The 26,207-nt window shown below is 41.8% G+C and overlaps 1 protein-coding gene across 1 annotated transcript in view; it reads right to left on the bottom strand.

Annotated features, from left to right (window-relative positions):
- The window catches only part of chl1b (cell adhesion molecule L1-like b), a 689,058-nt gene that overhangs the window by 448,563 nt on the left and 214,288 nt on the right, over nucleotides 1-26,207 (bottom strand). The window contains exons 14-15 of the mRNA XM_068052302.1: nucleotides 14,331-14,496; nucleotides 13,342-13,466 (exon numbers count right to left, since the gene is read on the bottom strand). Coding sequence (XP_067908403.1) covers nucleotides 13,342-13,466; nucleotides 14,331-14,496 — 291 coding nt within the window. The remainder of the gene's footprint in view (nucleotides 1-13,341; nucleotides 13,467-14,330; nucleotides 14,497-26,207) is intronic.

Raw genomic sequence — 26,207 nt, 5'->3', positions numbered from 1 at the left:
AGGAGATATTTCATAACTCTCAACCAAGATCTATTTCCATTGAGGAAGAAAGACTCTACCTGAGGATGCACCCTCCATGGCTAACTAATTGTATGGATGGTATCAAATTGAAAGAAAAGTCAAACAATGCTGCGAAGATTTGTGGTAGGCCAGACAATTGGGAAAAGTTTAGAAACCAGCTGATGATGACTTAAAAAATAAAGAGGGAGCACATGAGAGTAAACTAGCAAGAAATATAAAAACAGACAGTAAAAGCTTCTACTAATATATAAAAAGGAAGAGAGTAGCTAAAGTAAGCATTAGTCCCTTCGAAGATGAGACTGGGGGAATTAATAATGGGAAACATGGAAATGGCAGGGACTTTGAACAAGTATTTTGTATCTTTCTGCGCAGTAGAAGACATAAAAGCATCCCAAGGGTTGTAGAAAATCAAGAGGCAAGAGGCAGAGTGGAACTTAAAACAATGACTATCTCCATGGAAAAAATATTAGGAAAATTAATGGGGCTAAAGGCTGATAGGTCCCCTGGATCCGATGGTCTGCATCCTAGGGACTTAAAATAAACAACTGCAGAGGTAGAGGATGCATGGGTTGTAATCTTCCAAAGTTCCCTAGATTCTGGAAAGGTACCAGTGGATTGGAAATCTGCAAATATAACACCTCTGTTCAAGAAAGGAGGGAGGAAGAAAGCAGTAAACTATAGGTCAGTTAGTCCAACATCTGTCATTGGGAAAATGCTAGAATCCATTATTAAGGAAGTAGTAGCAGGACTTTTAGAAAATCATAATGCAATCAGTCAGAATCAACATGGTTTAATGAAAAGAAAATTGTGTTTGACAAATTTATTCGAGTTCTTTGAGGATGTAGCAAGCAGGGTGGATAAAGGGGAACCAGTAGATGTAGTGTATTTGGATTTCCAGAAGGCATTCGATAAAGTGCCACATAAAAGGTTACTACACAAAATCAGAGCTCATGATGTTGGGGGTAATATATTAGCATTGGCAAACCAGTAGGAAACAGGGAGTCGGGATAAATGGGGCATTTTCAGGTTGGCAAATTGTAACTAGTGAGTGCCACAGGGATTAGTGATCGGGTCTCAACTATTTACAATCGATATTAATGACTTGGATGAAGGGACTCAGTGTTTTTTTAGCCAAATTTAGTTGGTGGGAAAGCAAGTTGTGAGGATGACACCAAGTTCTGCAAAGAGATATAGATAGGTTAAGTGAGTGGGGAAAAATTTGGTAGATGGACTATGATGTGGGAAAATGTGACGTTTTCCACTTTGGTGGGAAGAACAGAAAAGCAGAATATTACTTACATGGAGAGAGACTGCAGAATGCTGCAATACTCAGGGATCTGGTGTCCTTGTACATGAATCACAAAATGTTAGCATGCAGATACAGCAAGTAATTAGGAAGGCAAATGAAATGTTGGCATTTATTGCAAGGGGGATGGAGTAGAAAAGTAGGGAAGTCTTGCTACAACTATAGAGGGCATTGGTGATGTTGTGGTACACCTTTAAAAGGTGTGTTATTCCTTTAAGAAGTGTGGTCATGTGATAATGTACAGCAGTGTAAGAGCTGTGATACAACATACTATGTGACTTCGTGTGTTAGGGCAGTCTGAAAAAAGTACCTGTACAGTGAAGACCTGTGTTTGCATGCAAAGCCATCCTTGAATAAAGAACTCACGTTACTGTGTTACTGATCCTGTCTTGAGTGGTCAGTGCCTTGTGTGTCGTGGTCACTAATACAGGGGTTAAAAAACACAATATGGTGGCAGCTCAGGGGAATTTCAATGTCTCAACCTTTTGAGTACTTGTCCACACCTTCTAAGAGGTTCTAGCCACATCCACTGCCAACTCTTCGGAACTTCAAGGGCTTGAATATTGGTTCCATTGCTTCATGCAACAGCATCAGTGTAAGCTTGTGGGCACTTGGGCTGTGAGGTCGGGCAGTTACTGACTCCAGTTAGACTCAGTATCCACAGAGATTCTGAGGGTCAGATTTCTCATGTCGGGAGTAACTAGGGAAGGTCTTAACAAGTTGGACACTGTACAGATTAAACGAACCCACGATTGAAAGGTCCATCAAACAGATTAGCACCATAGTAATAGTGGGCTACCAGGTTGAGCACAAAACTGGCAAGCTTTAATATTAATAGCACTGCAATCTGATGGTGAACCAATGAAAGGGTGAGATTTAAGGCATGCAACGGAGGGAAAATCACCATTGCTGTTTCGGACCTTCGACATTTTTAGCACCAAAACTACACTTCCTGGGCCGGGCTAAGTCAAAAGCAGACAGTTACTGCTGCAGTATTTCTGTCTACCTACAGCAGGAGATTTCTTTTACCTTCACACAAAGTAATAGCAGTAAGAATGATAGCGCAGTTTCCTACCCTCAACTGGAAAGCAGCTGACCTGCTGTCGGAATTTCAGCTCTTCAGGCAAAGGGTCGAGCTATGTTTCGTCAACTTAACAGTCATGAAACCAGAGAACCAGGCAGTGAAAATACGCATTGGCATTGGCAATGAAGGCTTACATTGCCTTAACACTTCTGGTCTCACCAAAGAAGAGCAGAAGGATCCCACGAAAATGTGGTCCACATTAGATGATCAACTTTGTGTCAAACTCAATTTTCAGGTCCATCGGCCTGAGTTCATGTTTTTTTAACAGCAGTTGACTGAGTCCATTGATCAGTTTGTCAGTCGATGTTGAGCTAAGAGTTGCGAGTGTGACTTCACAGAGGCTGAACTGACAAACCGTATCATCGAGCTGGTGACTGCATCCAGAACAATAGAAGCATACCAGAGGATCTTTTAGAAAAGCCCAAGGGGTATACCGTGGATGCCTTGCTCAAAGATGGTTGAAAATGTGAGTCTTTCATTGCAGGTCAACAGAGTTTACAATCCCTATGTGTTGAGAATACCTCAGGTGCATTGAATAAGGATTCCAGATCCAGGAAACCAGGTAAAAGGTGCGAGCTCTTACATATACCCAAGGGTTGCCCAGCATTTAATGACATCTGTAAGGCATGCAGTGTTAGGAGTCACTGGAAAATCAGTGTCGGAAAGCCAAGTCAGATGCTATTGTAAGAGTCTGAACAAAAGCCAGGCAGACCGTAAGAAGACTTCACACCCTGGCAAACTCAGCAGTCGTACTCCACATCGTAACTGATACATCCACGAGGTTGCGGATGAAGTCAATCCCAATGATGATGATGGTGAGAGTCCAAGTTCGAGTAGGCGAGAGGAACTGTCATTTCACGCTGTCAATGTCACTAAAAGCACTGATTCAATTACTCCACTGTAGGCGTTCACATCTATTCGTGTTCTATGTCCAAAAAAGGAGGGCACACATGTGCTCTGGGCAAACGTGGACACAGGTGCCATCGCAAATATTTTACCTCAACGTATACTAAAGAACCTGCATCCGGGTAAACGGCGAGCCATGGTGATGCCAACAAACACCCAACTGACCGCATAGAATGGTACATCAATTCTCTGTTTAGGGTCCATCAAAATTAATTGCAAATACAACAAATCAGAATGGCAATCCAAACTTTTCTACATCGTCGGAATGGCTGGACCTGTTATTGCAGGGCTACAGACACACAGAGATTTGACCCTGGTAACGATAAGTGGCATTGGGCATCACCATGGGAGTGGAGCAAGCACAGAGGACAAACCAATTCGCTCTGTTGAGGATGTCACTCAAAAGTTGAAGAAACGTTTGACACTGCAAATGGTGAGACTGTACACCAGGAGATCTGTATTAGGTCTCAACAGGACAAAGCAAAATACAAAAATGTTGCAGCATAACCACAGGTTTTGAAAGAGAAGATTCATGTGGTTTCATCTGAGCCAAGGCCACAGAGGGAGAAAATGAGAAACAGAGACATGTAGCGAGAGGATGACAATATGGGGAAATGTTACAGACGTCCCCTCAGTCCCAGTGTAAGTCGAAGATTTCAAAGGCCCTCTTCAAACCCAAAAACAACAGCTTCCAATGAAAAGAAATCAGAAGATAAATCTTCTGGTTGCACAGCTATAGGTCTGTGCAGAAAGATCAGGACCTGCAGCCAGAGAAGCTTAAGAAGCTCAGAGAGCCACCATCTGCTATCCTTCAGCAGCGAACGAGCCCAATGTAAAGAGACCCTGGACCACTCAGAGAAAACAGAACGAAAATGGATGAAAGAGTAAATTGAATAAAGCATCGAGAGACTACAGTGACTTTGAGCAATCAGCAGCATTTGCTAAAAGGCAGCATAAGACTCTCAGCTGTTGATACAATTCTGAGAATAGGACGGCTCAAGATGAGGTTGATGATTCTGGCGAGGTCTCATCATCTACAAGTACTGCTGCTAGCCTTTTGAATGGAACAATCCATGATCCTAGTCGATGGAAGACCATCGCAAACTGGACGAGATCAAAGATGAAGTCTCGAACAGATTCTACGCATTCTCTTTCCATCAGGAAATCTGTTCCAGATTCCAAGAACTGTTATCCATTTCTAGATCAGGACGTTTGATCAAACCACGTTTACGTTATTGTGACTGATGAGTCTACATATCTCTGTGACCGTTTTGTAGCATGTATGTTTGTTTATCTGCTATTACTGTTGTTGAATTCTATATAGTGTTATGACCAGGTGAGAAAGGTATCTAGGGGTCTCTGTCAGCCTTCACCTGGTCTTATTGTAACAGGATTTTTAATTTTTAAACACACTGTGTTTTGAGCTCCCCCTTGGTGAATCCTTGTTTACCGCTTTCCAATTTTAAGGCAAAGAAATGAGCACAAACAGGTTTTCTCAGGTTTAAAGAAGAAAAGTGAAATTTATTAAAATTAAACTCAAGCTCTAATTCAGTTAATGCCTACGGATACATGCTGTGCCCCCGCTAGCATGCATGCGTGATATGCACATGCAGATAGAGACAGAAAAGAGCAGAAGGAAAAAATAAAGTAGAGAGGTTTGGGGCAATATCAGAAGAGTTTCTTGTTACTGTGCTTCGAGCTCACTGTAGTCCTTTAGTAAGTAATTCTTGCTTTTAGTTGGGGCCCAGTATTCTTCTTAAACCTTGTTCACTGTATGAGACTTTTCTCTCTTGTGGTTCATATGTCTTCAACGGTTTCCGAAGCTGGTGAGAGCGAGATGAGAGCAAACAGGAGAGAGGTCTTTTCCAGTCCAAGAGCAAACAGCTTTCTGAATTTCAGTTCAAAACTCTGTGGCAAGTTCAAATGCAAAAAAACTCTAACAGCCAGTTAGTCATGTGACTAAACTGGTCTGACCAGGTCTTCTGTGTATTGGGGAAGCAGGGACTGGTTCCTTTGTTCCAACACTGCTAGTATGCAAAAAAGGTCCTTCCGGCAAAGGGTCTGGCAATTCCTTGTGATAGGCCCTCTTTTCTTCCCAGCAACAATTTTAAGTTTTAATGTTCATGTGGCGAAATATGTGTCTCATTCTTGGTAGGTCGGGACCTGCATGAGAATAGTTAACTTTCACCTATTTGAGAGGGATATCTTTTATCTGGGGAAATAAAGAGGGATGTTGTGGTACACCTTTAAGAAGTGTAGTCATGTGATAATACACAGCATGCAAGAGCTGTGATGTTACACACTGTGTGACTTTGGGTGTGAGGGCTGTCTGAAGAAAGAACCTGTACAGTGAACACCTGTGTTTGTATGAAGAACCATCCTTAAATAAAGAATGCATGTTACTGTGTTACTGATCCTATTCAGAGTGATTGATGCCTGTGTGTAGTAGTCACTAACACAGAGGTTAAGAAAACACAACAGGTGAGACCACACCTAGAGTACTGCGTATAGTTTTGGTCTCCTTACTTAAGGAGGGATATACTTGCATTGGAAGCAGTTCAGGCTGATTCCTGGGATGAAGGAGTTATCTTATGAGGAAAGATTCCGCAGGTTGGGCATATACTCATTGGAGTTTAAAAGAGAGAGAGGTGATTTTCTTGAAACATATAAAATTCTGAAGGGGCTTGACAGGGTCAATGCTGAGAGGATGTTTCCCCTCATGGGGGAACCTCGTATTGGTAGGCTCTGTTTAAAAATAAGGAGGTCTTCAATTTCTTCTCTCAGAGGGTTGTTAATCTTTGGAATTCTCTACCCCAGAGAGCAGTGGAGGCTGGGTCATTTGAATATATTCAAGGCTGAGTTAGACAGATTTTTGATCTACAAGGTAGTCAAGGGTTATGGGGATGGGCAGGCAAAAAGCAGAGTTAAGGCCACAATAAGATCAGCCATGATCTTATTGAATGGCAGAGCCATCCTTCAACACCTGCCACATCACTGCCTGTATACTTTTGCTACTTGAAACAACTCCAGAAAGCACCAAACACTTGCAGAATCCTAGCAACCGCCAGAAGAAGTCAACCAGGAACTAGCCTTTAAGTAGTTAATGATCCCTTTCAATAGCATTGGTGGGTGTTCCTTCCTGCTGCTGAACACGTGTTCTGTCGTACTTGATTAAGAGAAAGCATTAGCTGGAGTGTTTAGCTACAAAATGGCAGCACAGGCATCAAATCAGCATTACATGCTGATTGATGACATGATCTGCCTACTCTGCATACTTCTAGTGGATGCTGGACCATTGCCAGATCTGATGCTGGGAAATGAAGTGGGCCAAGTGGATCAAGTGTCTGTTAACCAGTCTTTTATGTGGTACCATCAAATGCTTCCTTAAAATCCATATAAAAAACATCCACCACATTCACTTCATCAACCTCTTACCCAATCACACTTGGGTAAGAGTGATCATTGTATCATAAGGTTTAGACTAGTAATGTAGAAAAGCAAGGAACAAAATAAGGTAGAATGTCTAGATTGAAAGAGGGCTAATTTCAACACAATGAGAAGGGATCTTGCCAGGATAGAATGGAACCTAAGACTGGCAGGAAGTGCTATATTAGAATGATGAGTTATCTTTAAGGAAGAGATGCTTCAGTTAGAGGCTAGGAACATTCCAACAAGGGTGAAAGGTAGGGGAACCAAAAATAGGGCTCCTTGGTTGACAAGGGAGATAGAGATGACGATGAAAGAGAAAAAAGGTATATGCTGCATGTCAAGTGAACTCATCAAGTGAGAACCAGGCCATAGACAATAAGTTGAGAGGGAAGGTGAAGAGGAAAATAAGACTGGCAAAGAGAAAATATTAAAATATAATGGCAGTCAACATAAAAGGGAACCCAAAGATCTTCTACCAGCAAGTAAATAGTAAGCGAGTAGTATGAAGAGTGTGAAAGAGAGGGTAATATATGCTCAGAGGCACAGGGCAAGGCTACAATACTTAATGAGTACTTTGCATCAGTGTTCAATAAGGAAACAGAGGCTGACAAAATATCAGTAGAAGCAGAGAGAGCAGAGGCAATGGATAGGGTAAAAATTGAGAGGGGGGCAGTACTAAAAAGGCTGGCTATGCTTAAAGTAGATAAGTCACCTGATCCGGATGGCTTGCATCCCAGGTCACTAAAGGAAGTGGGGATGGAGATAGCGGAAGGGCTTGCCATAATGTTCCTATCGTCCCTGGATATGGGAGAGGTGCCAGAGGATTGGAGAGTGTCAAATGTAACACCCTTATTCAAGAAAGGGTGTGAGGCCAGTTCGAGGAACTACGGGCCAGATGGTTTATCAGTTGTGGGTAAGGTTTTAGAAACAAGAATCAGGGATAATATCAACAGACACTTAGAGAAGTAGTTCGAGTCAATTAAGGATAGCCAGAATGGATTTGTAAAAGACAGATCATGCTTGACTAATCTAATTGAATTTTTTGATGAAGTAACAAAGAAGGTTGATGAAGTGAATGCGGTGGATGTTTTTTATATGGATTTTAAGGAAGCATTTGATGGTACCACATAAAAGACTGGTTAACAAAATTGAGGCTCATGAATAGGAGGGTCAGTGTCCAATTGTATTTAAGAAATTGGCTTGAGGACAGAAAACAGCAGTCGTAGTAAATGGTTGCTTTTCAGAATGGAGGATGGTAGACAGTGGAGTTCCCCAGGGGTCAGTGCTGGGACCACTGCTTTTTTTTTTTTGCTATGTATAAATGACCTGGATCTTGGAATTCAGAATGCTGACGACACCAAACTTGGAAGTACAGCATGCAATGAGGATATGAACTACCTGCAACAGGACATAGATAGGCTAGCAGAATGGGCAGAGATGTGGCAGATGGATTTTAATTCTGACAAGTGTGAGCTGATGCATTTTGGCAGAAGGAATGAACTGGGCAATATATATGTAATGGCATAGTTCTAAAGAGTGTGCAGGAACAGAAGGACCTGGGGATGCATGTACATAGATCTCTGAAGGTGGCAGAACATATTGAGAGAGTAGATAGTAAAGCATGGGCGTCATAGATAGAGGCATTGAGAACAAAAGCAGGGAAGTTGTGCTGTACCATTATAAATCCCTGGTTAGGCCCTAACTGCAGTATTGCATCCAGTTCTGGCCACCACACTTTAGGAAGGATGTGAGGGTCCTTGAGAGGGTGCAGAAGACATTTAGCAGAATGTTTCCAGGGTTGGAAGATTTTAGTTTCAAGGTTAGGTTGCAAAGCTGGGTTTGTTCTCCTTAGAACAAAGGAGATTGAGGGGAGAAGTCTACAAAATTATAACAAGCTTAGATAACTTAGACAAGGAAAAACTGTTCCCATTAACAAATAGTACAAGGACTAGGGGACACAGATTGAAGGTTTTCGGCAAAAGATGCAGGGGGAATATGAGGAAGCACTTTTTTATGCAGCTGGTATTAATGACCTGGAACTCGCTGCCCACAAGGGTGGTGGAAGTGGAGAAGATCAATGACTTCAAGAGAAAGTTGGATGGTCACCTGAGAGAAATAGACTTGCAGTGCTACAGGGATCGAGATGAGGAGTGGGACTGACTGCATAGCTCCATGGAGAGCCGGCATGGACTCGATGGTCCGAATGGCTTCCTTCTGTGCCGTAAATTACTTTATGATGCTTTGCTAACTGCATTTGCACTAATGCCTTCACCAGCATGGCATCCGGTGCAACTTGCATCAGAGGTATATGCAGGTGCCACGGATCCATTTTGGACATCTAAGACCACAAAACAGGTGCTACACATCTGAATTTTGGACCCTTGGGCTTTTCAGTTCAGGCAGGAGGTGATTTTACAGGAGTATGTAAAATTGAGTGTATAGAAAGGTTAACAAAGAATATTACTTTTAATTAAACCTTGGGAATACATCCATAGTACATGTATTTTATTTTACTCAATTGACCCATTTAGCTAATACTAGGAAATCATCATCATACAAAAAGTGCTAAACACATGGATTGAATGTTCAGATAGAGTAGTTAGTGGCAACTAAAACCATGGCATCATTTAAGCAACAATCAGATGCTACAATGAAGTAATATTAGGATCTTTCTAGATAATTGAATTAAAATAGGTTGTGATGCCAGTCTCAACCATAATTATCTTGTGATCTTGTCTACAACAGAGAATGGCAGACTCCACAGCTGATGACTCTATTAGAGCTGTGTTAAGTATAAAATTACTATGAAAAATTAATGTTTTATACTATTATCCTGTAACAGTGAAATAAAACATAATATTTTTGCAGTTCAAATTTTTTTTAGTACAGAGGACGCAAGTTTAAACCATTTGTTGTGAATGAGGAAGCAGTCTACCACCGTTCAACATAGTAGATATCAACAGCAAAGGGTTTTGATGAAAGCAGAATAAAACCTTGAGCAGCAACATATCAGAGGATAGAATGGGTCAAAAGAACAGAATTTATCTCAGGGTTCAAATGACATTGAGATTCACTCTTGTAGTTTATGTTATCATCTGAACCCCTCTATATGCATACTTGTTAACACACAATAGTTTAAATGTCATCTTAGAGTGAGTTTTGAACTACAGCACAACCTGGAGTTCAAATGAAGTTCAAAGACTGTCTTAAATGCTTAATAGGCTTGTTTCCTTCTCCAACCCAGTATTATTCGATATCTTCTTGAGGGACTGGACAACAATGTACAATTCCACTGTTCAGTAGTGTGTTAATTTTATCCAGGGAGAAATAAAAACAATAATAAACATGGTTGACAGATGATAAAACACTCCAAAATTAATTGAAAGGCCATCTTAGAAAATCAGCTGCCAGATAATATTTCACCTATGACAGTTAAGTTGCAGACCTCCTTTCACATGTGCAAAAGAGGAGCATCAGTCACTTGCACCTGCAGTCCTCATGAATCATGGACCTTTCATACATATAAAGCAGCATCAAAACAATACTATCACCAATGAGACATCTTCCACAAACACACAAATGGGATCACATGGCATTTCATGAATTCTGACTGATTATTGAAGGAAAGCTTTGGAGTACTACTTTCAGTATTTGTTTTTTAAACTTTTAGTTGAAAAGGTATAAAAGTCAATCTTATTTAAAAACCAACTGTGTCTCCTCCTTTATTTAATAGCTTTCCCCCATCCCCTTTCTGCAGAACAGTTCCTGGTTATGGTTTGTTCCATGGGTGCCAGGAATCCTTTGTGCCTCAACCACAGGTCCATTTCTTTTGAGCCTAGGTAGTGAGTATTAAAAGGCTGTTTGTCTGTAGGAGACAGCACATCCAAGCCAACTACAAAGTGGATTATACGACATTCCTGTGGTAGTTTACTAAACAGATGAGTATCACCTAACATACACACTGCTCACTGACGGAATGAATATTCCTCTTCTCATGCAGTGTATAGCTCTGTACAATTAATTAGCATAATATTGTAACCAATCTAAATCCCTTTACAGGCTTGAAAATTGTCCTCATGCTCAACCTTATTTTCTTCAACAATATTTTCACAGCTCAATCTCTGTTAAAATCTTAAGTAGTAGATTCATAATATTACTGTATGCTCCTCTGAAGTGCCAAAAGAACCAAAATGTACAATGACACCACAATGTGAACCAATGTAAACTTAAAAAAAAATTCTAACAGATTCCTTGGAGGCTCAGTGTATTTATTCAGTGAGTAAACTAATCATACAGGCCAGGCAGGTTGTAGGGCAGATTCCCCGGTCTGTGCTTCACTGTGTCAGTTTCGCTCAATCTGAAGCATTTTTGCCTCTGACTTAGAAGGATAAGCAATTCTCCCTCTTACATGCAACTGGCTGCCTCATTTGTGGATATAACAAAAATGGCTGCACTTCACAAAGTAATTAATTGCACATGAAGTGGCTTGCAACAGCCTACAGATGTGGAAGGTTCTACATAAATGAACACTTGTTCTTAAAATTGGCTGCTGCATTTCAAACATTTTCTCTGCTCCCAGTAAATACTATTTTGCTTTTTCTTCCCTCTCATTCTGGCACACTGACCTGTTAGTTGGTTTTTGGCTCCCTTTCTCCACTAATCATTGTTTTGTCAATTGCTGCTACCAAACAGAGTTATTTGGCTTCCACTCTGTCCCTATTCATTCCTCCCTCTTCTCTCTCAAGTCTCTCATCTTCCCTCCCTCCTCTGTCTGTCCCATCTGTTTCCAATTCCCCAACATTTTCCCCACCCCCACCCTCATCCAAATAACCAGTGATGTTAACAGCATAGATTATATAAGATATATATGTACACTTGGCCTAAAACATGGTCCGTTATAAAATCCTACTCACTTAAGTCTCCAGGTTGGGTATCGTTTTAATGTTTTTGGCATAAGTGGTTTATTGGTACAAGACATTGTACTTATTTGGACATTTGCCAGCTACTTTATGTCTCTAAAGAATTTTTTTTTGCTTCCTTATTATTAAAACCTATAGCTTATCTGTTCCAGTCATGTTGGTGGTGGCAAGTGTTGAAACACAATCTTTACATTGTTTATCCGCAGTACATGGTTGTTCTTTGACAGAATAAACTTTGTCTAGGATGCACATAAGAATAAGACTGTCTCACCTTCGTTATAAGTATTATTGGAGGTAAGACAGTCAGCAGATTTACATGTGACGATAAGGGTCCGTCAATATAAGTGGTTATACAAGACCTTTACTACTAATAAGGAATTTAAAAAAAAATCATATTAAGGTGCCAGAGTTTATGCTGACATTGCCATGTATAAAGTAAGTATTTGGTATTAACATGTAGTGAAGGGGCTTCATTTTCCTGTCAATACAAGCAGGATGTGGACATCAACAAGTCTGAGCTAAGTGGGCACTCTACGATTATCTCTTGTTGAAGATACTTGGGGAAACTATTCTGTTGAGTTACATTGGTTTTCTAATGCAACTTGGGAGGCTGGGGGTTAAAAATTGCACAGGGACCCATTATTTCTAGTCCCATAGTGATCTTCCAATTTCACTTCCACTAGATACCAGAAAATCCTGCCCAAAGAGGATGGACATAATCAAGTTAGGCTGTAATGACATTATACATCAGTTTCAGTCATTGCCGCCAAAGCAATGTCAGAAGCTAGTAATGCTAGCATGTTACTGGTGTGTACTACTGCTCAGGCAATTAGGACTTTTAAAAAATAAAAGGCCATTTCTACAAAGTGCAATTGATCATGCGATGATCTATTCAGATTGCCCTACTGGGAAGTTCATATCAGATCGAGCAGAGGCCGAATGTGTTCATATTCTGGTTATGGCTTCTTTTAGCTGTTTTAGGTGGCAGACTCCTACAGCAGCAAAGATTTTCTGGACTTCTGCCTCGCCCCTATAATAGGTGCTCCAGTGCAGGTGGATACCCAGCAGGGTCAGCACGTGACTGTCAAGGCAGGTGAGATTCCTGCTCAATCAAATTTTTGGTAGCTTAGCTACTGAGGAGGAAAATCCAGAAATTTTCTGAATTTCCATTGAACTAAAAAATTCCTTTAGTAGGCGCTTCAAGTAAATCACAGTGATCATGCTGAAAAACATTGGATGGGATAATACCCAAAGCTAAAAGCTAGTATCATTATGATCAGAAAATGAAGCAATTAGTAGCAGCTATTTGGGGGTGATGAGTTCTGTAAAATATTGCAAAATAGCACTAGGGTGTTAGCATGAACAACGTTACCAACTGATTGCAGTTCACTGACATTGCTTTTACAACTTTGAAGAATGAAAATTATTCATCTGTATGTTAAAACTCTTCCTGTCTTACTTCCTTGTAAAGCACCACTGGGCCTCCTGATGTGAAATTACTGTCGATATGTATCACTTCAAATTATCAGAGAATAATCAGAACTGACATTTCACCATGCATGGCAGATTGTACTGCTCAGTATCTAGGCCAGTCAGACTTAGCTATTAGCCTTACAATAAGTGCTCCTAACAAGTGCATATAACACAACCACTGATATTTCTTGAGTAATACTTACCAAGGACAATAAGTTTTGCTTCTGCTGTTACAGTGTCCAAGGAGGTTCTTGCCACACATGTGTATGTCCCTTCATCATCTTCACTTACATCAATAATTCGAAGGATATCGTCATCCATTATTATTCTAGAGGATTATAAAATAATAGATGGTACAGCAAATTAGTTGAAGTGAATTTTATTTTTCTGATTATTTATATTAGAAAGCATGCTTACCAATGGAAACTCCCATAGATACCAGTGTAATGATAGAATTCACCACAAGCAAATCCACTCGTGATGCAGTGGCACAAAATGCTAGCATTTCAACATAGGAAAAAGGCACAGAGCGAGTTTTCTATTAATTCTATTCTCTGCTGAGTTCCATATCTGGGTGATGCACTTTGGCAAGATGCAAACCAGAATCGCAGAAGAGTTACCACCAAATTACAATCATGCAAAATCTAGCAGTTAGCTCATGAGCTGCACTGCTGGACAGGCAAGCAGAAAAAGTGAGGATGGAATAAAATAAACACTAAACAGGAATAGATGCACCTTCATGAAAAAAGAACAAAGTCAGGGAATGAAGTAGTAGTGTGCCAAATTTAAAGCAAATTTTGTAAATTTAGCTCACATGATGCATAAACTTAGAGGTGTATTCACCTCTGATTTTTTAGCAAAAACATGTTCTCCGATTTATGTTCACATTGTTTCCTATTTTCCATGAAAAAAACAATAATGGATTTCCTGTAGAATGTGAAGAATATGTGTTTATGTGTGAAACATAAAAAATATGTAAACATGTAAAAAAAAATTAACACACATGCTCTGAATATAGATCCTGAAACAAGATTTCATCACTCTGCACAAGACTGAAAGACAGTTGACCTAAGAAATTGATACCTGCTATTTTGACAACTTTTATTCTATCTGGTGTTGGTGGTAGTGGATTGACATTAGCAATAATGATGATTGAAGTGGAGTGCTTCTTGTCCATTTTACAAAATATTACCTGTCATTCTCTGTTTGGTCACTGTAAATTTCACCTCCATCCTTTTTCCATGATAACTCAAAGTCATGTTCGAAAGCCAAGTCATATTCAGCATGACATTTAAACTGTGCCATTCCAGACTTCTCTACCATCAAATCCTCAGGTGGAACCACTATTTCTGTAGCAACTGAAACAGAGACAGAAGACCAAAAATGGTATCAGCATAATTTCCACAAGAGTAAATATAAAAATAATAAATATATAAAACTGACGAGAAAAATTTCAGATGTACGAATGTTAGCAATGACAGTATTTGGACATTTAGATCATTATACAGCTAAAATTAAAGCTATCAATTGCTCTGTGAAATGTGCGCCTGCAGAATCCTAAATATGACTTACCTGTTCATTGGCTTTGTTTCGGATTCGTTAGACCTCCATTTTTCAAAGTTAAAATGCAGTGCACAATATAAAATAGCATTGTTTCATATGTGAGAAAGAACCTACATTTATAGAGTCATGCAAGTATAATGACATAATTGAAAGAAGAAAATGCTGAAGATTCACTACAGTTCAATCAGCATTTGACAGAAAACATATAATGTGCTGCCCAATAGGGAAATTAGGCCTGCAGAAGATGCTGCTGATTATAGGTGAACAATCGTTCTGAAATTTTCCAGAAGGAAAATACATCGGTTCAGACATTTAACCGATAAAGAATTGAAATGTGTTATACACACCATGGTACAGGAAAGTATATTTGTCCATGATTTAATTGGTTGACACCAGTAGCTTGTTCTTTTTTTGCAACAGAACACTGTTCCAGTCTGGACAGATATATACTAAGTAAGTGACTTGTACAATAATTATGATGGGCAAAACATTATGTCATCATCTGAGTCAGTGTCACTTTTTGATTTTGTTTTTAGATTCTGAAGCATACAGCAACCAAATTAAAATGCACATGATCAACCAGAATATATAAGTTAATACTGAAGAATAATGATATATGATTAACTGAATATAAATCTGCCAGCTGCCAATGAGTGCCACGCATCAATTGATTCAGTACAGGTTTGATTAGCCAAAAGCCTTACTGTTGTTGACCAGATAGAATGGTGTTCAAATGGCAAAGCAACAATACTACTGAATCCTGGTTAACTCAGATGTTGTAAATGATACACAGTACATAAAAATTTCTGGTTATTTTCATTAAATATGTCCTACCACACAGTGGAGCAGGCAAGAATTTCTTCTGGGAATGGGGTGTTTGAACATAAACTTACCAGACCAAAGAAACTAAATTGAAAGCTTTAAGTTTCAAATAGGAATTTCTCAATGACTTACAAACAGAATCACTTTAGTTGATCTAGCAATTCAAATAAAACAATTGAGAAGAAAAACAGTCTTGTCAAACTAAAACACTAAAGCACAAAATGCACTGCTAGCAATGTCTCATTGGTTTATCAATAGCTCTGTTACTATTCACTACAATAACCCAGTGAACATCTAGAAGCGCAAGCCCAACTAATCAGTTTTTACTGGCTGAACTGAGGAATTAACTTGATTTGGAAGAAAATCTGTTGTGATCTGGGCATCACAGCTTAGGAAGGATATCCTGACCTTGGGGGAGTGCAGTGTAGATTTACCAGAATGATACCTGGACTCTAAGGGTTAAATTACAAGGAGGGATTCCAAATTCTAGGGTTGCGTTCCCTGGATTTTAGTAGGTTAAGGGGTGATTAGATCAAAGTTGTCAAGATGTCAAGGGGATCAAATAGGGTAGATAGAGAGAATCTAGGGGAGAAATCTGTTTGCTAGTGCCGTAGTGCAACACAGACTTAAGCCAATTCCCCCGGAACAATCAGTTTTGTAGGTCATTACCTGTGCGGCCCATGTGGTGTTCCTCATTGATATCATTGAAGAACATTGCATAGGCTGCTCAGGCAACGGCCCGCGATGCGACCTGCTCCCAATGAATTGATGTAGTCTGTGCTGTGTCGTGCAGCTAGAAGCAGTGCAATGCAAACAAATTTCTTCCCCAATCTACTTCTGTTGGTTGGAGGGTCAGGATAAGGTGGCATAGTCAAAAAAAGGGCCAAACCTTTCAGAAGTCAAAGTAGGAAACACTTCAAGACACAAAGGGTGATAGAGGTTTGGAATTTTTTTTCTACAAACAGCAATTGGTGCAAGATTAATTGTTAATTTTTAAATCTGAGATTGTTAGATTTTTGTTAACCAAATTAAGGAATATGGAAGTTGTAGTGTTTGTTTGATCTGAGTTTGATTGTATTAGTCTGTCCATTGATCAATGTTCACTGCACTTGATTGTTTAAGGCTATGAGTGGAGCTGAAGAGTTTGAAACTGAAATTAAAAAGAGCCAGAGATAAAGGCCGGAATTTTAAGATCCCCAAAGAGCAGGAAGGTGTCTGGGGGGGGGCGTAAAATGGAGCGGGAGGCTCAGGGTGTCCTTCCCGACCTGCTCCTGCCTCCCTCACCACTTTATGCAGGGTGGCAGTGGAGAAAAATGGCCTGCCCGCCCCAGGCCAATCAAGGCCCTTAAGTGGCCATGTAACAGCCACTTAAGGGCTTCTACCGGTCACTACGGAGATTTTACCTGTGTCAAGCGGGGGGCCCAAGCCTGAGAAAAGCCGCCTGTTAAAAGCAGGCGGCTCTCTGACGGCCTGGGAGGGACCCTCATGATCCAGCACCATGTGCCTGATGGAGGGCCCCCCCACTGTCCCAACCACCCCCAACACCCAACATGCCCCCCCATCCACTGAATCAACCACCTTTGCCTCATTGGGGCGCAACCGATCACCCCCGGCAAGACAACAAAAACTTACCTTAGTTCCGGGCTCCCCGACATCTTCGTCTTCAAGCTCCCATTGGTGTTGCTGGGACTAAAAGTTGCTGGCCCGCTGTTTGGCTGGCAGCTCTATCTGGCATGACCTCCTGCTTCAAGCGGGTGGAAGTCCTGCCTCAGAACAATTAAAGGCTGGGGACCTGCAAAATGCGGGTCAGATCCCCAGGCCAGGCGGAAGCAGGACTGCCACCGACTTTTCAATCGGTGGACAGCTCGTGTCCGTTAAGGGTAAAATCCAGGCCAAAATGTTCTACTAAACAGCGACTATTTTGAAGAAGACATTGTACTAAGATCTTGTAGTGCTGAGATATTTTAAGTGCTGAAATAAACCAGTTGGTGATATTTGTGTGATATTTGCATTGCTATGAGATAAATCAGATATATTAATATATCCAGCAACCCAGCATAAACATAACAAAAACGTGGCTGCGAGGATAATTCAACAAAATTTAAGGTTATCTGCTTCAGAACCATTTCTTTAAATGGCGGGAAACCTCCCTTGTGCTGGGAGCAATGGATTTCGGGGTTCAAGACCTACTTGCTCACTACGGGGATGGATAGCCCAGATGTAGCAGCAAACCGTAAGAAAGCGAGACTTGTACAGTATCTGGGAGCAGCAGGCCAGCGTATATTCGAGCAGCTCACAGAAGATACATCTTCGTTTGTCGTGGCGGTAAGTGCTCTCAAAAAATACTTCAGGGCAAAGAAAAGTGTGATGATCGAGTGACACATATTCCACCTGATGTCCCAGGGACATGGTGAGCCTATTAAACAATAGGTGACAGCATTGCTGCAATTGGCATCCACATGTAAATTCAGCACACTAACCAACGAGCTAATTTGTGACCAATTAATTGAAAAGACTTCAATTCCACAAATTAGGGAACGTCTCCTCATGGAGGATGATAATTTAACCTTGGAAAAAGCCAAAACCTTGGTAGTCCAGATCGAATCTGCCATGTTAGATTCAAACAGGTTACACACATCTGCACCCTTAGACTCAGGATTGCAGACATAGTTTAACCAACCAGCTTCAGAGCAAGGGTTAAGGACAAGAATACCTCAGCAACCTCATCAAAATATGTCCCATCACAATGAGTTACCTTCAAAACTGTGTCCAAATTGTGGAAATGCTCATCGAGTCACAATGTCATGTCCAGTTCGAGGAAAAAAATGCAACTCATGTTTAAAGTGGAACCATCTGGCAAAGATATGCAGGTCGAAGAAAAAGACTTCATTGGTTCGACATGTGGGGGAGTCTCTTCCTGAGAGTGAGATACAACATGTATTTACCGTCACAAAAAGTAAAGCACCAGGTCACTTTAAAGAATGCTCAGTCGAGATTGCAGGCATCTCCATGTCACTCCTTATCGATGTTGTCACGAAAGTATCTATTTTGAGTGACAAACTCTACCATCGGTATTTTTCGCAATTTTCTTTCACTCCTGAAACTGACACTCTTCAAGCTTATGATGACATTAACATTCCAGTTTCAGGGACGATCACAGTTCCAGGATGCTACAAAATCATCACCATAGACAGGTTCACTTTCTATGTAGTTAAAGGCTGAAGCCTTATGGGGGTAAACCTTTTTGATAGGCTTGGATTCAAACTTAAAGACCCCACATTAATGGGATTGATAATGCAGATTATACATGCCAGTATCCTTCCTTATTTACTGGATTTGGGGAGATCAAGGGGTACTCCTTGTGTGGACATATCAATTCGACCAGTTTCACAAAATTTGAGACGGTTTCTGTTTGTAATCCGCGCTGAAGTGTCACAGGAGCTGAAACGATGAGAAGCAGATGATATCATTAAGTGAATCGACTCATCACCGTGGATATCAAATCCAGTCATTGCTTGATGGAAAAATGGTGAACTTAGACAGTGCATTGACCTAGAAGCAACCAACAAAACTATCATACCAGACAAGTAACAACTTCCTACAATTCAAGAACTGTCACCATCATTTCACAACTCCACAGTCTTCACAAAGCTTGATATGCGACAGTGTTATCTTCAGATACCTCCAGAAGAACAAAGTCAATATCTTAAAAGCAAAATACTGCGGATGCTGGAAATCTGAAACAAAAACAAGAAATGCTGGATTCACTCAGCAGGTCTGGCAGCATCTGTGGAAAGAGGAGCAGAGTTAACGTTTCGGGTCAGTGACCCTTCTTCGGAACTTCCGAAGAAGGGTCACTGACCCGAAACGTTAACTCTGCTTCTCTTTCCACAGATGCTGCCAGACCTGCTGAGTGAATCCAGCATTTCTTGTTAAAGTCAATATCTTACAGTTTTTGTTACACATGAAGGTGTGTTTTAGTACCGCAGAATGCCCGATGGACTAATTTCAGTACCATTCCAGAAGATCGTTTCTTCAGTCTTGTTGGATGTTGAGGGGATGCTCAACCTACTTGATGATGTCATTGTCCACAGAAGGGACAAAGCTGAACATGATCAACGATTATCAGCAGTGCTCACTCGACTTGCAAAACACAATTTGACACTCAACAAGGACAAATGTACATTTGTGGCACCTGAGATTGACTTTCTAAGTTACAGAGTGACAGCAGATGGAGTAAAGCCTACACACTCTCTGACCGGAAAGACAGCAGCCGAATTTACAATAGGTCATTACTTCCGCATGCCACTGACCATTCCTAAGCCATCACTGCCAGTTAACGAGAATCTCAGAGCAAAAGCTGATGAAATCACAAAGCGAGAAGGTGAAGCAAAAGCATACTTTGACAAACGTACAGGCGCAAGGAAACCGCAATTTAAAGTAGGAGATTGGATTCAAATCAAATGATCAAATCGTGAGCACAAACTTGCTTCATCAGTATCAGATCCAAAGCAGATTAAACGTTTGCTAGGTACCAACGCTTATCTATTCTGATGATAACACCAAGTGAAATGCGAGACGTTTGATAGAGAGCAGACCAGGATATTTTGAGGATAGTGGTTATGAGGATACATTTCCTTTTCCTATGAATGATATTGATCATCCGCCTCATCTAGATGATCAAACAGAAACAACCTCAAATTCGGAAATGTAATCGCAGACCTAAGAGACCTTCCTATCTAAAAGACTATTTCTGTTATTAGAGAAAACAAACAAGTTGAACACTAGGAAATAGCAATGTATACATGCTTGATGTTCAGAATACTTTAAGGCAAAGATAATGTCTTTAGTTAAAAGGGGGGAAAATGTAGTGTTTTCTTTTATTCATTCATGGGATGTGGGCGATACTGGCTAGGCCAGCATGTATTGCTCATCCCTAATTGCCCTTGAGACGGTGATGGTGACCTGCCTTCTTGAACTGCTGTAGTCCATGGGAGGTAGGTACACCCACAGTGCCATTAGGAGGGGAGTCTCAAGATTTTGACCCAGCAACAGTGAAGGAACGGCGATATAGTTCCAAGTCAGAATGGTGTGTGACTTGGAGGGGAACTTGCAGGTGGTGGTGTTCCCATGCATTTGCTGCCCTTGTCCTTCTAGTGGTAGAGGTCGTGGGTTTGGAAGGTGCTGTCTAAGCAGCCTTGGTGCGTTGCTGCAGTGCAACTTGTAGATTGTACACACTGCTGCCACTGTGTGTCGGTGATCGAGGGAGTGAATGTTTGTGGATGGGGTGCCAATCAAGCAGGCTGCTTTGTCCTGGATGGCGTCGAGCTTCTTGAGTGCTGTCGGAGTTGCACCCATTCAGGCAAGTGGGGAGTATTTCATCACACTCCTGACTTGTGCCTTGTAGACGGTGGACTGGCTTTGAGGAGTCAGGAGGTGAGTTACTCGCCACAGGATTCCTAGCCTCTGACCTGTTCTTGTAGCCATGGTATTTAGATGGCTACTCCAGTTCAGTTTCTGGTCAATGGTAGCCCCTAGGTTGTTGATAGTGGGGGATTCAGCGATGGTAATGCCGTTGAATGTCAAGGGGAGATTGTTAGATTCTCTCTTGTTGGAGATGGTCATTGCCTGGCACTTGTGTGGCGTGAATGTTACTTGCCACTTATCAGCCCAAGCCTGGATATTGTCCAGGTCTTGCTGCATATGAACACAGATTGCTTCAGTATCTGAGGAGTCGTGAATGATGCCGAGCATTGTGCAATCATCCGCGAACATCCCCACTTCTGACCTTATGATTGAAGGAAGGTCATTGTTGAAGCAGCAGAAGATGGTTGGGCCTAGGACACTACCCTGAGGAATTCCTGCAGTGATGCCCTGGAGCTCAGATGACTGACCTCCAACAACCACAACAATCTACCTTTGCACTCGGGTATGACTCCAACCAGCGGAGAGCTTTCCCCCTGATTCCCATTGACTTCAGTTTTGCTCGGGCTCTTTGATGCCTTACTTGGTCAAATGCTGCCTTGATGTCAAGGGCAGTCACTCTCACCTCACATTTTGAGTTCAGCTCTTTTGCCCATGTTTGAACCAAGTTTGATGTTTGAACCATGTTTGTTTGATCTGGGTTTGATTTTATTAGTCTGTCCACTGATCAGTGTTCACTGTGCTTGATTGCTTAAGCCTATGGGTGGAGCTGAAGAGTTTGAAACTGAAACTAAAAAGAGCCAGAGATAAAATGTTCTACTAAACAGAGACTGTTCTGAAGAAGGCATTGTACTGAGATCTTGTAGTGCTGAGATACTTTAAAGTGCTGAAATAAACCAGTTGATGATTTAATATAAGTGTGATATCTGCATTGCTTTCAATTAAATCAGATATATCTAATATATCCAGCAACCCAGCATAAACATTACAGAAGCAAAGGCAGATACCTGGAGTTAGGTCACAGAGCAGCCATGATCTCATTGAATGGGCAGAAATGGCTTGAGGGGCTAAATGGCTGACTCATGTTACTATGTTTCTATCTAAACCACATTATTTTGGAAGGCGTTGTATGATTAAAAAGAGAATTCACAGAAATTTCAGGGGGTGTTTGAAAGCCCAGAATACAGCACTACTCTTACATTTAACTTTAAATACACTGGGTACTCGTGCCACAGAAATATCGATGAGAAAGGAATATCTCGTTAATTGTGCTATAACACACAGACTGCATAAATTAGAAAAAAAAACTGTCTCAGAGCCCATTTGCTTTAGCTAGTAAAACCTCATCTGACAAAATATTTTTTCTCTTGTAAGGAGAGAAGAAGCCCACTTGTTAAAAATGTATCCCTGGTCTCATCCATTATGAATGGAGGTTAGTTTCAGAACTGCGGGATTTTGGACTTTGCCCCAGGTTCCTGCCAATCACATAGCTAAAAAACAGGGCAAAGAGCATGGGTCAGTAGCATGATTGCACAACCAGATGTTTCTGAAATTGACCTTCTCTGAGAAAAGTTAACACTTTCAAAACAAAGGTGGCTGTAAGATATTTTTCCAATTGTGTAGGCTTCTCCAGTTCTTACCTAGACTTTAGTGAGGAAAGGCAGACTCAGTCTACTCAACCTCTACAGGAAATCAACTTTAAAATTAATTAAAGTAGTGCAGTTTCTAACTGTGCTTGGAGGCCAAGGAATGCATGTTTTATGCCCCTCCTGATGTAACTATTATAAACATATATCTGTTCATTCTAAGAACTCACTCAAAATACATTTGCAAGCAAGCACACTAAAAAGTGGATAACTTGAAGAAAAATCATCCTATTATCAGGCAGCTCCTGCACAATTGTACCACAGAAAGGAACAAGCCAAAATTCCTTAATCTTGCCTCAAACCTGGAATCACCTTCATTGCTCACTTCTGTATCCTCTTGAGAGAGACTCCGAACATTCCTAGGATTAAGTAACCTGAACTATACACAGTATCCCAGATTGTTTTAGCCAACAGCAACAATGTAAACTTTTCATTTAACCCTATCCTATTGTTAGTATAACCCTATATCTCATTTGTCTTTGTATTGCAAATCAGCACTGAGCTAACATTTTTATAGATCTGTCACTATAACACTGATCTTACTGGTGCAGAATGGCTGCTGCAGTAAACCATATAAGTCACTGTATTTCTAAAAGTAATGGTTTGAGATGTGTTAACATTATAAGATGCTATTTAAATGCAATATAATTGCTAGATCTCTTTCCTGATCTCCAGACTATGTCTTCATTCAATGTTTATACCCCATCTTTTGGTTCCTTCCTGACATACTAATTATTTTAACATTTATCCACATTACACTAAATTTGCAACCACCCATCCCACCCCTGGCCCCCAATGCTTTGGCTAAGCTACCATGCCCTCATCCAAGTCATTAATATACATTAAAAGCTATTGAGAGTCCCAATGAGGGAAAATATGCATTGAAAAATATAAACCTACTCCAGTGTCTATTTTGGAACTTTTTGAGTATAATTTATAAGGTGGGATAATCCTAATTATTTCAAAAATTCAACCAGATCCAACCATTTGTCATGATGAGAGGACCTCCCTTTAAAAAGGTAACAGGCGGAAAATAGCTTGCTGGGTTATTTGTTGATTCTCAGTCAAACTGTATATTCTACATTTGTTCTGAATTCATCAGTTCAGAAAGAAAAGCCTTCAGTACAGTACTGGACTTTATAGTGTCAATACAATTTATAGTTTCAATCATAAAAATCGTCTCTAGGTAATATAAGCAGTATGCTGGATAATGTAAACCAGATTTGAGCAAAGAAATATAGCATTAGTGATATCTGTTTTGGCAAAATATTAACTTTAACAGTAGCGTGAAAGAAATGGATCGTTAATAAATGACACTTCTCAGAATGATATATAAATCTCATGAAAATGGTATGAGACCACCCGCAGAAAAGCTTTTTCCTCTCTCTGTCTAAGAGATTGGAAAGCAGTTCTCAGCAGCCAGGGACACCACTGGTAGAAACAGGGTTAGGGGACAAGGAGTATGATGTTCCTGAGGGGGACATATAGAAGCTACTAGACACTATAGACATTCCTAAGCTGTTGGGATGGAGTCTTCTGACACCTTGTGTACACTCTTATCTATACAAGTATTCTTTGGCCGGAATTTTACAGGATCTGGCGGGGTCGCGGTCTGGGAAGCAGAAGTGGGTGGCGAAGGCGCTCCCGCTGTGACCTCAGCTGCCACCACGATTGTGCGCTAACAGCCAGTTTAAAGGGCTGCCAGCACCTTCAGTGGCTCTGCGCACACTGCAGGCTCCTCGGAGGAAAATAAGGGCAACTGGAAGCAAAAGTAAGGACAGTCTGAACCAATCTGATTAGAATCGAACGTGCTTTTGACTGTACGGGTGACCCACCAGATTCTAAGGCTTCCCACCATGACCCCTTTGAAGGACCAGTACCTGCTTGTGGCAATGGCGTAGAGAACAGCCTGGATGGCCCCACGGTTCACCGACAACTCCCTGCAGGCGCCCTCCAGGCGGCTGAAGCAAGGTGGGATGTCTCTTCCCACAGGACAGCAGGACAGAAGTAGGAGACCTCCCCAGCTTACCAGGAAGGCCTGGATGGAGGTTGCAGAGGAGGTCAGCCGCAGTGGGATAGTGAGGAGAACCCAGATGCAGTGCCACAAGTGGGTCAACGACCTTCATGGCGCTTCCAGGGTGAATGGCAGACCTCAATTCTCATTGCTTTGTACTCAGATTGGTAGGTATCCAGGTGTTGATGTTGGAAACTGGAAGCCCTCCAGATGGAGTGAATGGCTGCAACTCTGTTATCAGCACATGCCTGGCACATCTGACCCGCACCGACGTGTGCCAGTCTAAAACTTGCATGACAATGGTCCCAGAGGCAGCATGCAGCAAGAGCAATGAGCAGGTGGTCTTTCAGATCCAATAACTAAAATGATTCTCATGCGTCTCCATAGGAGAAGAGGGCCCAGATTGCCGTAAAAGGGCACTGACTGGTGGCAGCGTTCCAATCCTGGCCATTCTTACAGCTGTGGAGAAGAAGGGACTGCTACTGGCTGGTGGCGATGGAGGATGGTCAATCACAGACAGTGAGGCTGGAGCACATGGCCAAGAGGGTGAGTTCCCCAGATTATGGGCACGTGGGTGAGCTACAAACTATGAAGGTTTGTTGCGCATTCAAAGTTGCAGACATGTGGCCAGACTGCAGCCAAAGATATGTCCTTCAGTCCAGCGTGTCGCACAGACCTGATCTTCCTGTTTTCTACTGCAGGTGAATCCTAACTATTGCCAGGCAACATTTCTGGGGGACGTCTGACCACCTCTGCGGAAGAGGAGGGAGCTCAGAGGGTGCAGCGACACATTCTTTCCCCACACTTATCACTAGTTCAGATACAGTCACCTCGGTTTGGCAAACTGCGAGTAGAGATTCGTAGTCACAACCTGATTCTAGTACCACACAAATGCTGAACCAGCTGTCGGAGGCAGTTTCAGCCGAGGCCTCTGATACTCGGAGGACTGTGGGAGACCAGGCCAGTGCTGAGCCCCAGGCTGACGATGAGCCTCTGGAGTTGTCCGTTAGGCAGCAGATGCTGCAGGTGCAGCGTGAAGTGCATGAAGATCTGGCAGAGACACCAGAGGGTATGCATGCTCTGGCTCCGACTAGGGAGGGGTCCATTCAGACCATGAGTTCTGCCATGTCTCTCTCATCTGCGTGTCTGGCTTCCTCCATTGAGAGACTGGCAACTCTTATGGAGAACTAGCTCTAGCAGACCAACCAGTGACTGTTGGAGATTTGTGCAGACCTGCACACCACTGCAGTGTCAGTGTGTTCCATGCATCAGTGTCAATGTGAAAGAGGGACGAGGCACCTGGGGTCTCCTCCAGGTGGTCATCCCTCTCAGGTCAGCAGGGAGGCTCAAATATGCCTCGTGATGGTCGAGGAGCAACAGCATTCTGCAACTGGGGCTCCTCTCAGGGCGCTCCTGATGTAGACAGCGGCTCCTCGGCCCCTCTGCCAGTGACACCAGCACCTCAGAATGCCAGGATGACAGAGGGCGGTCCTGAGACTGCTCAGGTGCACCTCAGTATGTCCGGGCACTTGCGGCTTCGTGCAGCCAGAGGACAGCTGCTAAGGTCATCCCAAGCCTGATCAACACCTGCCTCCACCGT

This window comes from Heterodontus francisci, chromosome 19 (assembly GCF_036365525.1).
Source record: "Heterodontus francisci isolate sHetFra1 chromosome 19, sHetFra1.hap1, whole genome shotgun sequence".
Taxonomy (NCBI): domain Eukaryota; kingdom Metazoa; phylum Chordata; class Chondrichthyes; order Heterodontiformes; family Heterodontidae; genus Heterodontus; species Heterodontus francisci.
The sequence above is the reverse complement of the archived record's forward strand: the minus strand, read 5'-3'. Positions and strand labels throughout refer to the sequence as shown.